This window comes from Arachis stenosperma, chromosome 3, assembly GCF_014773155.1.
Source record: "Arachis stenosperma cultivar V10309 chromosome 3, arast.V10309.gnm1.PFL2, whole genome shotgun sequence".
Taxonomy (NCBI): Eukaryota; Viridiplantae; Streptophyta; class Magnoliopsida; order Fabales; family Fabaceae; genus Arachis; species Arachis stenosperma.
Genome location: NC_080379.1, coordinates 638,264 through 651,211, shown reverse-complemented (window position 1 = coordinate 651,211; position 12,948 = coordinate 638,264). Strand labels below are relative to the sequence as shown.

Genomic DNA, 12,948 nt, shown 5'->3' with positions numbered 1-12,948 from the left:
GGGTAAAAAATGGTTCACCATTACCACTAAATGTTGTATCTAACGCTCCTCTAATTGGCTGGCAACCAATTTGTATCATTAGCACCCAAATTTATTGCGCTCATCACTACTATTATTTTAATGCTTTATTATAAGCTCAATGTTTGGAAATGTGTAAACATGTGAAGTGAAGCGAAAATTGGACAATAAAATTTTTGATGCACGAACGTAACATGGTTCATTCCAATGAAACATCTAGTTCGGAACTGAAAATTTGAGTTTGTAGCAAAGTGGTATTACAATTCACCATTCATGGAAACCATAGGTACTCTTTAATTTAAAGTTCAAAGCCAGATTCACATATCATACGTAAGCACTAAGGTAGCCCCGTGAATATCATTAAGTCCAGCATGCATACGAGTACACGAGAGGTGAGGTACACCAACATATCCCTAAGAAACAGCAAAGTTTAAGGACATTCAAATTGACAACTGAAAGTCTAAAAAAACCACATTCAATCAAATTCAGATTCTCCACAGAAGAGAATCCCCACACAGCCATGTTAAAACAGACTATATAAAAACCTATATAAATTTGTTTGTAATCATCATTTTCAGATTTTCAATGGAAACTAAATTCACTTGACGAGCATGCTTTGCTGGCTCTGGCTTTCCTGCTGGTGCTGATAATCCAATGGCCTCCTGAAAAGCATGATGTGTGGCTCGGGGCGGTGAATCGCATAATGAACCCAACCACGGCTCTGTTGAACACCAATTGCACGCCACTCATTCTGTATAGTCAAATCCAAGCACAAAGGAAAAAAGAATTAGAAATGAAACCCCAAAAACTAGAAATATGTATCAACCAACAAAGGAGCCTTCAAAGTTCAAACAAAATAGTGAATAAACAGTTATATTCATTCCTTCATCAACTGAATAATACTACAACAGACTATAATTCGAAAACCTAATCGAAAGTTTCTCTTGATTTCTACCAATTTGCATGACCAGATTCAAAATATAGAGTAATTCCAATGAAATTCGATCAACACATAAAAAAAATATTAACATACTTCAGAGAGAAGTCGATTCTTTGGAAGCAGCTTAGCAACTTCGGGAGGCAGCACCACATGCCTGAACATTAATATAAATTAAATGAAAAAAAGGAAGAAACATAAAAAGTTGAGTCGATTGGAAAAGATGACGTAAACATTGAGAAATGTGCGCGTTACTGTTACCTATACTCGTAAGTGTCATCGAAATACTTCTCCGAGTACTGGATCTGACCCATCGTCAAAGCCTAGGGTTTTGTTTTTCCTTTCTGACTTTGTTCTGTTCGTTCAATCGTCCAAAGAAAAATTAATTCAATACAAAATTCTCATCCAAAGTATCTATCTGTTAGAGAGTAACAGGATCTTCTCAAACCAAATGGAATTGATGTTTGATCGAAGAAGAAAGAGAGAGAGAGAAAGCGAGAGCGAGAGAAAGCGAGAGCGAGAGAAAGCGAGAGCGAGAGAAAGAGCGCTTACCAGAGAAACGAGAAATGATTAACGAGAGAGAGAGAGAGAGTGAGAGTGTGTGAATGGAAGAGAGAGGGAGGGAGGGAATATATTTGTGTGGCGAAAAAATCAGTACGAGGGTTGGAATCGTAAATTCACTTCTTATATAATACACTGTGGCACTGTGCAATTTTTTGTTTCCTTTTTTAAAATAAAAAGATAGTAGTATTAAGAATTTAAAAGATTAACGGCTAAAAAACGAAGCATTCACTTGACTTTTATTTTTTCAAATTTGAAATTTTCCCGCTCCAACATTGAATTTTCTACACGCAAAAGGCGTTGGGATACATAGGCAATAACGAGTGTTTTCCTCTTCCTCAAAAATCTTAAAATTTTCAAGATTAATGTATTATTATTTGTTACTCATCTTTACTCAAACAAAATATTAATAACTTTACAAATAGAGTATTAACAGTGAAGACAGATAAAGCACCTTATCATCGGGATTAAGATTAAAACCGGATTATACAACAAAACCAAATGGATGTAACATCAAAATTTGCTAGTTGCTAAGAATCCATTGTCCTGCCTAACCCTAGCATGACCCTCATTTCAATTTCAGTAGAACCAAAACAAAAAATATGAGAACTACACCAAGAAAGAGGAGTGATTAGTTTTCTTTTTCTTTCTCTGTACACCAAATAGATCATCCTATACAATGCTTTTATTCTACACCCAGCAAAACAACCCTAAAAAGAAAGATCCGCAGATGAAATATTCCTTTGGCCCTAAGTACTTGCGAGTGCAGAAACCGGCTTCTGCAGCAAGGGAGTCTCTTGAAATATCATCATTCGGAGACGTCTTCTGTATTCGTTTATCTGCGACAAGAATGGAAATGGTGAGATCAAGGTCTAGGTTTAACGACGAAAGATAGATAGTAAGGATAGCCGGACACCAAATTAGGTTACAAACCTCATCTTGGTCAACCCTTGTAAACCCAAATTTATTGGTCCATATTGATTCAGCTTCTTCCGCAGCTGGTAGGACTAAATGTTTCACTTTTAAAGAGGCAAGCACCCTCTCAATGCAAGAAAAGAGGCACTGGAAGTAACCCTATTCAGAAAAAACATATATATAATTTACTATGTGTAACTACTCAAATTAAAAAGTTCTAGGAAGAAAGGTATATATATAATCATAGCTGAAGTGAAAATTGAATAATAACCTGTCCTTGGCAGTCTGTAGGCGTCGCCACTAAGGGAAGCTCTGCCACTTCATGCCCGAAGATGCGAAATATTCCAACAGATACAATAACTTGGCTGCAAAAACATAAAATAGATTCCAAAATAAGACGTGGCATCAAACCAAACATGTGCATGCTTAGCAAAAAACCACACTTCACAATCTGACTTACTTGACAATGAGAACTGCACAGTACATTCCGCGAAAATCATAATCCCCAATTTTCCTCCTGTCGAAATCCGAAGAAAAGAACTGGGGGTTCATTCACATGTCCAGAAATGTTGAATAAGTGTGTCACTAGTACAAAAAGAATCGAGTGTTGCTTACCCATAAATCATTGCTGGAATGAAATCGGCTCTCGAATCAAAATTTATAGGCCCGAAACGCTCCTAGGAAACAAATACCAAATCTGACTAAGTTAATCTCTCAAAAAAGTATATAAGATTAACATAAAGGTAAACCACCAAATACGAATGCTCTAGTTCATGATCTCAGTAATTATTAGAGGTGAAAATTAAAAAAATTAATTAACTAATATATACTCACATGGAGGATAGCAACAGCTTCCGAAAGCAATTTTCTGGTCTTGTCAGAAGCAATAAGATTCCAGTTCAGAACCTTCCATTTAACATCAAGATCAGCCCTGGTTTCTAAACCTTTTTCTTCATGCTTTCTTTTAATCAAGCTAAGGAGGGAATCTGGAAGATTCTCTTCCTCACCAGCCACTAAATTTACCAAAGCAGCATGAACTCCATTGCACTCTGAGCAGCAGAACCAATTCCCTTCTGGCAACGCCTGGTAAATTACATCCATCAAAAAAATTTACATCAGCAATGCATAAAACTAAATTTCTCAATAAAAGATAAAGATTAAACAAACTTTCAAGATGGAAGTCAAAAAGGAAAGAAGATCTTGTACCTCTAGATTTTGTATGTTATGATCCTTCATACACCCAACATGATATTCCTTCTCACACTGCAAAGATACATCAATCAGCAATTTATGAAACAGATATTAGCGGCATAGGAATAATTAAAATTATGAAGGTTTGAAAATCTACGGGAAACACAATACCTACCTGATCACAAATCATCATAGTTCGGGGACTAAAGATTTTGCTAAAATATGGTTGCCTGAAAATTAAGAAACTTGAGCCATATATATATTTGGAGAAAAACAGGGGTGATTAAAAAATATAAAAGGAGCATGCTGTAAGATATATTAATAAATTTAGTCATGACTACAAGAGTTGCATAGCGCTCGTGAAGGAAGAAGAGCCAGATGAAGAGAAGTTCAGAAAATAAAATAATAATTTGCTTAATTAAATAATACAGGATATTACCTACACAGTACACATCCCTCATGGTGAACCTGGTGAGTTTTAACAATGCGAATACACCTTTCATGTATCTGTGCTAAAGGATCAATGCCTGCAATCCTTCCAGCCGCCAACGCATTTGCGTTATGCGCCACATATTTGTCTTTCTGAAAGACATTCTCACAGTATTTACAATACCAGGTATCAGTTGGAACAGAGGGGAGAGGAACACAATCTGCAACATCAAATTAAGCAAATATTAAGGGTGAGATCACGAAGCAGAAACATATTATTTAAATAAAGCACATGCCAAAACTAATTCTGTGTTCAGCCAGAAACAAGTCTTCTATAAACATAAATAGAACTGAGTTGTCGAATAGTTCCTAGACATGAATAACAAAAGACCAAAACATACACTCCATCTATAAGTATATTACAAAAGAATCAATTTATACACAATATGGAAAAATAAGTTACTGGGACTTCACCAATGTGAAATGCTCTTGGGCATCCATCGCAACACAAAAGATCCCCTCCATCAGAACATATACTGCAGAGGTCATCATTATCACTGGAGGAAAACTTCCGTTCTTTTAAATAATTGATGGACAGCTCATGGAGTGAGACTCCATTAGATGTGTATATGTGGAGGTAACTGCAATAAATACATCAAAATGTTAGAGCAGGGAAGCAAACACTAGTCAATTTTTTCAATACACCATACTACAAAATTTGAGGGTCCAAACACATTGAGATTTGAGGCTAGAAAGTTGAAGGAGAAAAATTGGCCAAAAAAAAAAAGAAGAGGGGCGAGAGAGAAGTTTTCAAATGAAAAGAGGCAATGAATACCGACAGCCTTGTAAGGTAAAGCCAGATGCATGGAGATAATCCAACAATAGAGTTTGAACAACAAATACTCACGGTTTCCTACGTGATGCCCAACCGGCATGAGCTTCAAACTGGGAGGGACTAATCTGTTCATTCATTTTTATTTTGTATTTCAAAAAGAAGTGTTAAATGTGTAGTTGAAACCAAATATATAGGACAATTACACTACATAAGAAGAAGTACCTCTTTGTCACAGCAGCTACAAACTATTCCAAAACCCTGCTTGTAACCATCCAACAGTCGCTGCCAACACAAGGAAAGCACATTCAGAAGTACTATAATTGATAAAAATAGGAAAACAAAGACGAGTCACTATCAATGCAACCTTTCCGCGAACATAGTATGCTACTTCTGTTCCATCTGGCAACACATCTGCTTCAAAGATCAACTTATGCAAGCGTAGATCCCTTTCAAAATTTCAGAAACGTATAAGGGAGAAAATAAATGTTGAAACAAAAAAAATAATATTTAATTCATACACAAAAATTGCACTTCCAACAGAACACAAATGCTTACTTCTTAGTTACTTTTCCATCACTCTTATCACGAGATGTGCTGTGCTTCATTCCATTGTTTATTGACTTTTGAACCACAATGGGTTCTGGCGACCTGCAATAGTAAAAAGGTTCATGTTATATAATCATATGACTACATTGAGGCAAAGATATTCCAATCAGTTTTGTAATAGATATGTAAGAGTGACATGCAAATACATCTGTACATATGATACTCAAATAAATCACCAATGCATCAATGCCTGAAACCAAACTTGTCATCCTGCTAGTATAGAAACAATCAGAATATATGGACACATTATAAGCTCGCTGCTAATTAATATACAGAAAAGAAATGCTCGGTAAATTCCGACAATGGCCTTACCTATATTACGTATAATGATGACTTAAAAAAAATGCCTTGCTATGCAACGAATGTCATGCTTTTCTTTCTTAAATTGTTATTGTATTCCATGATATACTAATTATGATCATCAAGCAAACAACTAGTACCTGGATTGAACTGCATGTGAAACATTGCAATTGCTAGTGTCAGTTGTCTGAGTGGGGAGGTTAGGTTGGCATTCCTTCGACTCCATGCATGAATTGCATAATAGTCTCGACACAACATTGGCATCTTCAGATATACAATGATACAATAGAATTACTTGTTAGCCTGACTGGAATAAGCTTGCAAGCACATCAAAAAAGTACAGAGGAAATCAAACAAGTGAATCTCAAACCTCTGCAGTTAAAACAAAAGGTAGATTTCTTTATGGTGAAGCCTCCAATGACTTTTTGGATAACTTCTTCCAAGGTTTCTAATGGTACATCCAAACATGTATTCATGATGTCATGAAGAGTACTCCCATTCTCAAGGTATATATACTCTGGGGGGCACTTGTTTAAACGACTGGCATGAAGCTTAAACAAGGTGGGCGTCACAACCTAGTTCCACAAAAAACAAAGGAACTAACACACAATATTTTTAGACCATACAGTGACATAAAAGTGTATCTTCATTTTACTTACCTCAACACCATGGCAATCCTCACAATGGCACACAATCCCATTGCCATTAATCACTCCCCGAAGCTCTGCTTCTCCAGCCTTGATTGCCTGAAAATTTCTCAAATTTAGACACTCGCATTTTCCACAGCAATACTCATATCTCAACAAGAGAGCCCACACAATAAGAAGGAAAATCAGCCAACACCTTCACACTGCGAGCATAATTCACTGCCAAACCCTCAAGAATCCCCGTGGCTAGAAGCTCCTTCAGACTTATTGGGCACCTCTTAGTACTAGCCTTGGACACAGCAACCAATGCACCATCTTCAATTCCCTCCTTGACATCATCACCAACTTCAACATCCTTGCCACTATCATTAGCACGCTTCTTATTATTACCACCAACTTCAACAGCTTCGGCATTGTTATTTACCTTATCATTCCCATCCTTTGCGCCACTAACATCATCTTCCAACTTTCTCTTTAGTAGAGACCTGGTAAACCTCCTAAATGGCTTCTCCATAGAAACAACAGAACCCTTCAAACTACCACCACTATCACCTGTAATTGAAACCGGTGTTGCCCCACCAACAACACCATCTTCCTTAGAACAACATACCTCACCACCATCCTTCGCGTCACCTTCACAACCAACCTTCTCCGTTTCATCCACCACCACCATAACACCTTCATTCTTTAGTTCCTCCACATCAACAACATCACTCTTTGCCTCCTCTTCACTCATAACATCACCTCTACCACCACCATCTTCGCTTTTCACCACCCCACAATTCAAGTCCTCACTTTTCGGCTCGCTCTTGTTCCCTTCCCCCGAACTTGACTTCCTGGACCGCTTTTTGACCGGGCTTTTCACGACCTGAACCGCATTCCCGTTCTTGGAGGCCCTGGTCCGGCCCAGTGACCCACAGATCTCGGATTGAGCTTTCATGGCGAATGCAAACTCTCTCTTGAGACCCGTCCGGATACTAGACAGCACCAGGAACTGCTCCGAATCCGCACAGTTCGCCATGGACGCGCACGCACACACTACAGTATCAACTTCAGCTAGCCCCTGAAATCTAATTGGAGTATGAGCTAAGACCCTAAACTAAGAAATCATAAAGTTCAAACCTTATCGAAAATGGTAGCTCTTCCTACTCCCGTTGACCTTATCTGAGCAGGAATCGTAAAATTAAAAGCTTGGCAAGCAAATTAGGGTTTCTAGAAATTGCTAAATTAGGGAACTTGGTTGACGAAAAGAAAAGGAAACAGAGAGAAAGAGGGAGAGATTGTGTTCTGTGAGGTTTGAATTGAGAACAGTGAAGTGTGAAGGTTGGATTGGTTACCTTGAAGAAGGAAGAAGAGGAAAACGAAAATGAGAAGCATTTTATTTTTGGAATGACGAAAATAACCCTGCGATGTTCAAAGTAAAACGTGTTTGGTGTTGTCTTTTTCCGTCTTTGCGATCGTGTTTTGTGTCATTGTGGATATACATAGGCGCCATTTTTTATTCTTTTCTCCAATTTTTTTGTATTTTTGTTTTACTTTGACTTGCGTTTAGAATTTTAGATCTCAGTTGACGCATTTACTGACATCACTATTTTCTTTTCACATTCGTTGATTAGAATTACAATTATAAAAAAAAAAAAAACTTAAATTAAAGATGACAGGGTCAAGCGTGAAGTGTGTAATGTATTATTTGCGTACCTCTGACAATTTTTTTTAAATGTATTTCAAAGCGCTAAAATATATATTATTTTTAAATTTAAATTTTTCATGTGCCACTAGTGTGAAACTACTTACATAGTTAATATTAATACCATCTTATTAGTAAAACATAGTAAAGCAAGCAATTTATTTTTTGTTCGGAATAGAACATTGTTTCTAACTTCTAAGCTTTTGTAACTTTTATCATCATACAACGTCCAACTTTATATATATTTTGTTACCTACGGTATCTCCCAACTCGATAGGTCAAGAACTAATCCGTCGCGGATCTGAGCTTCACTTAAGGGTCTGCCGCTGGTCAATAGGTTGCTGCATGTATAAAGCGGGATTCGAATTCCTGACACTTACTTAAGCAGACGAGTGAGATGATCACTCGACCAACCCAAGTTGGTTCTTTTGGGGGATGAACAATCCTGTTTTTCTTTTTCTTTTTGATAGTTAACATTTGGATTGAGTTTGTATTGGAACAAAAACTGGCAGACCCAACTCAATTGTTTGTATTCTATCTGTCATAGAAATTCCATGCAACAAATTGCAACTGTGTTATTGGGCTAAGGACCCGTTGCAATACCACTTATTAGTGCTTATGGAACAAATTTTAGTGTCCAAAGAACAGAAAAGAACAAATTCTTTCTTCGGAAGCTCCTCGATTAGCCGCAGCCCTTCTTTCCTTTTCTCATTAATTTATTGAATGATGTGGAAAGAATATTGGTAAAGAGAAAGTAGTGTTGGGGGGTTGGCTTGGCATGTGAGACTCACCATATATAGGTAAACCCAGAAGGAATATAATAGTAGGTTTTCATTTATTGGGCTTTGCTCATTCATTCTAAATGCTACAAGCAAAGAACATTTTTGCTTGTAAGTTTCATGCTATAAAACTCCAACAGAAGAAATTAAAGCATATAAGAGCATACATTTCCAATATATATGAAGATCAATTTTTTCTTCCTTGCCCTGAATCCCAATGCCAAGTCTTCAATAATTAAAGCATATGAGCATTCATCTCCAATAATCCATGGCTAATGGTTCAAGCTGTGGCCAAATATGGCTGAATTTAAAAGTGAAATGAGTTGGTTCAAGGCAAGGATGCGGTTCAAGGTTTTAGCTGTGGAAGTTTGATAGAGTGTAATAATCATTACTAGTTTTTCTTATGGTGAAAACTCAGGTGCAATGTTGATAGTTGAGAGCCGTTAGATGAAAATTTAGTCAAATCAGTCAAATTATTTAACGACTCTCAGGTATCAACTTCACGTGAAGTCGACTGCACCTAAGTTTTCACATTTTCTTATTCACATGTGTTCAATGTAACTCTTCCAGTTGCAATTATGTTAAACATAAAACAAATAAAATCATACTATTAAAATTGATCTTCCATTAAATGTTATTTTCTGAATTTAAATACTTATCTATTGCAAGGGTATTTTATGTATAGCTGCCTTGAGTTCCACTTTCAGATCATATAACTTAGATAAATTGAATAAAAATTAAAGATGTAACAATATTGTATTTATGTCAAAGACTTGGTTAAGATCATTTAAGAAAATAATAAAAGGAAAAACTGAAACCTTAGCTTTCTCATTCTAGTTGGTGATTTGCAAAAGTTATCTGCAGTCATTGGTAAAACTTAATTAGAATCATAAAGCTCAATAAGATCTTGCATACAGAAGGTATTGTTGCAATCACAAACAAAATAATGATATAAGTAGCATTATTAAAACATGTAAATATTCATTTCTGTAGGTCTCTTTAAAGTTATACCATAGCTAATAAAAGATAAAAAATTTGTATATTATAGATATGTTATGATGGATGGACTCTGACAGTCTGACATATATACAGAACACGTGATAAGATATGAGACACGCGGACACACGAATTTTAAAATCTTATTATAAGACATGTGGACACGGCATATATATAAAATATAAAGTATTTTTAGATAAATTACAATTAAATTTTGATATTTTAATAATATTAAAATATAAAATAATTTTTTAACTATTTTTAATATCTTCTTTTGAGCTGTATATACAACAAATCAGAAAACAAATCGTTAATTTTTCTTGGGTTAGAAAGCAAATAATCTTTTGGGGCTCTATTTCAATCCATTAATTAAATTTGGGCTTAAACTTGGACTAGAATAATTTGGGCTTAGATGCATATTTGGGTCAATTGCCCATTTAAACTGCTCAAAAAAGGGGCAATTGCCCATTTTAACTTCTCAAAAATTAAAGGCACTAAAAAGAGAGGCATTTATTTGAAGGTGGCAAGTGGCAAGAATTGATTGGTAGTGGTGTTAGATTAGTTGGTAGTTGGAAATGCACCTACCTCCTTTCAATTTAGCCAGCTCCTAATTAAATGCTGAGAGAGGAAAACAAGCAAGCCTAACAATTAAGGCAACACTAAATTAATTCAATGGAAAATGACATATACTTTAATATAGAAATGGAGATAGTGTTTTGGTTGAATATTGATATTTGAAGTGTATTACAGTATTGTGGAACTCATTCAACACGTCCCTTACGTGTTGGCCAATACGCTGCCACATGTCCAACACGCCCCTCACGTGTTGGCCAGGATGCTGACACGTGTCCAACACGCCCCCCACGTGTTGCACCACGTCCCCCCCCCCCACGTGTTGAATATTTACCTACAAAATCCATTCATCTGTAATTATACCAAATAATCCCATTTCTAAAAAAACACCAATATTTCTTCCATATAAAAATAAATCAGCCTATTTTTCCTTCCTTAACAAAAAAAATTATCTACAATAAAAAGATCCCTTTTTGTTTGTTGTCACATGCCTCCAACCAAATTGAAAAATAGAGCAATCCTTATATGTCAGTAATTTTGGATCTAAGTAATCAACATCTCTTTGGACATATAAGGAAAATTAAAGCCAAAGATAGGAACTTATGCTTCTCTTGGAATTTTTTTTTTCTCTTACATCAATGAAAGTTGCATAAAGTTAAAAATTGTATTCATCAGAAGTTGAAGTATACACATCTATCTACGGTACCACACATGAGGAAGCTGCAAAATAAAACACTTTGCTGGCTTCATAATCTAAGCATCCTATGCAATGAACATTAATTATTAAATATATTTAATATTACAAATATAATATTAATCAAAATAATAAATATTTTACACTTTAATTTAGAGGTTTAGTGTTTAACCTTTTTCAAATGTCCATTGGGATGCTTCCATAAAGACGCGTAAAACGTTTTTTGTAAAGACGCTTACATACCGCATTATTTTGACGTATTAATGAATCGATTTTTTTTTTTAATAAATTAGAATAAAACCGATTTATTTTATAACAATAATAATAAACCCAATTTTTTTAGGGATCTAATTGTATTTTTAAATTTTTAGGAATTTAAATATCTGCAAAATAAAAAGTCAGAGATATATTTATCTTTTAATACAAAAATTTAAAGATATTCGATTTAAATTGTGTAATTTAATCGGATTAAATCGGGTCTAATAATTATAATACAGACAACTGAATTTATTATTGTTGATATAATAAACCAATTTTATTCTAATTTATTAAAAAATAAATTATTAATCGGTTTAATAAAAATATCCAACATAACACATATAAATATATTTTAAAAAAGACATTTTTAGTATCTTGGTCTCCTTTTATATATATAGTATATATTTATAAGGCATAAAAGTTGCGCTTTAAATTTTTATGTCACCACAAAAATATTTTATCCATTATAGTGTTTATCTTTTTCTCTAAATAAATTTAAGTATAGTACTATTTTTCTTATCATATTAAATTGCATGGTGTCAAGTTTAGATGAATTTACACTCCGAAATGAAACACGTACCATAATTCTCATGCGATCTTTCTAGTGACAATGGAAATCAAATAAGTGAAGGCCTTACATTGAAATGAATGGATTGTATTTAATTTCTTAACTAATCATCTTTCAGTTACTATACTATTCAAGAACATGACTATGACAATGTGATACGTGAAGATGTGAATAGAAAATAAAGAACAATGCTGTAATATCACATTCCTTTTTTATTTTTTATTTTTTCTCTTGGACAGAATTCGTCCATGTAAATATAATTCCGGATTCCACGTTTCTGAAAAGGGTCTCTCTTATATAATAATTAATCAAAGATACAATGAAAATTATAAAGGAAGATAGGATCTATCTATATGTTCTCAAAAGGGTGAGGCAAGGGATGTGTCACACTAGCTACTACCCAAATGCTTTAAACTCTAGCAATTAGCATTTTTATAGGCTTATATAGGTCTACTATATATGCATCATTCACTTTGAATCAAGAAATATTATTAGGTCAAAATTTTGTAATTATTTATAAGAATTAGAATTTATTTTTGAATAAATATAAAAAAAATAACTTTTTAATTGATTAAAATTAGTTAAATTTTTTATTGTAAAATTATTTTTTAACTCTTATTTTTTTGAAGAGTTTAAGGCTTAAAATTGACTATAATTTAAAATAAAAAATAAAAATTTAAAAAATGTTTAATTACTCTGTTGATCCCTATAATTTCGCAAAATTTTTAATTAGGTCTCTATACTTTTTTCCTTTTAATTGGTTCCTGCACCAATTTTTTTTTTTCAATTAGATCTCTCTTAGTAGTAATTAGCTTAATTTTATAGGGACCCAACTAAAAAAAATTAGTGCAGAGACTCAAATAAAAGAAAAAAAAAAGTATAGGGACTCAATTGAAAAAAAATTGGTACAGGGACCCAATTAAAAGGAAAAAAAAGTATAGAGATCTAATTGAA

General features: G+C 34.4%; 2 protein-coding genes across 3 annotated transcripts; both read right to left on the bottom strand.

Moving 5' to 3' along the window:
- Window positions 1-238: 238 nt before the first annotated feature.
- LOC130965397 (cyclin-dependent kinases regulatory subunit 1) lies at window positions 239-1,597 on the bottom strand. The gene is made up of 4 exons (XM_057890162.1): window positions 1,508-1,597; window positions 1,217-1,310; window positions 1,052-1,112; window positions 239-769 (listed from the first exon to the last, which is right to left on the bottom strand). Exons 2-4 carry the CDS (start codon window positions 1,267-1,269, stop codon window positions 617-619), a joined length of 267 nt encoding a protein of 88 aa, XP_057746145.1. The 5' UTR covers window positions 1,270-1,310; window positions 1,508-1,597; the 3' UTR covers window positions 239-616.
- A 348-nt stretch (window positions 1,598-1,945) lies between these two features.
- LOC130969172 (uncharacterized) lies at window positions 1,946-7,763 on the bottom strand. Of its 2 annotated transcripts, XM_057894795.1 has the most exons (19): window positions 7,562-7,763; window positions 6,636-7,433; window positions 6,452-6,538; window positions 6,163-6,367; window positions 5,933-6,056; window positions 5,442-5,534; window positions 5,251-5,332; window positions 5,109-5,168; window positions 4,959-5,011; window positions 4,526-4,692; window positions 4,062-4,272; window positions 3,798-3,852; window positions 3,638-3,694; window positions 3,266-3,514; window positions 3,047-3,108; window positions 2,892-2,948; window positions 2,703-2,796; window positions 2,450-2,590; window positions 1,946-2,355 (listed from the first exon to the last, which is right to left on the bottom strand). In XM_057894795.1, the coding sequence occupies exons 2-19, from the start codon at window positions 7,377-7,379 to the stop codon at window positions 2,266-2,268; spliced, it is 2,631 nt and encodes an 876-aa protein (XP_057750778.1). In that variant the 5' UTR covers window positions 7,380-7,433; window positions 7,562-7,763; the 3' UTR covers window positions 1,946-2,265. The 2 variants fall into 2 exon arrangements, with proteins under 2 accessions (XP_057750778.1, XP_057750777.1); XM_057894794.1 differs by having other exon boundaries at window positions 6,636-7,763.
- Between the last annotated feature and the right edge of the window lie 5,185 nt (window positions 7,764-12,948).

Excerpts from the sequence above, each read along its gene's own strand:
- LOC130965397 (XM_057890162.1), bottom strand. The coding sequence starts at position 1,269 with ATGGGTCAGATCCAGTACTCGGAGAAGTATTTCGATGACACTTACGAG. Across the intron at positions 1,113-1,216 it reads GATGACACTTACGAGTATAG|GCATGTGGTGCTGCCTCCCG; the intron begins GTAACAGTAACG and ends ATTAATGTTCAG. Across the intron at positions 770-1,051 it reads AGAATCGACTTCTCTCTGAA|AATGAGTGGCGTGCAATTGG; the intron begins GTATGTTAATAT and ends TTGACTATACAG.
- LOC130969172 (XM_057894794.1), bottom strand. The coding sequence starts at position 7,460 with ATGGCGAACTGTGCGGATTCGGAGCAGTTCCTGGTGCTGTCTAGTATC. Across the intron at positions 5,535-5,932 it reads TCACATGCAGTTCAATCCAG|GTCGCCAGAACCCATTGTGG; the intron begins GTACTAGTTGTT and ends TTACTATTGCAG. Across the intron at positions 3,695-3,797 it reads CTATGATGATTTGTGATCAG|TGTGAGAAGGAATATCATGT; the intron begins GTAGGTATTGTG and ends GTATCTTTGCAG.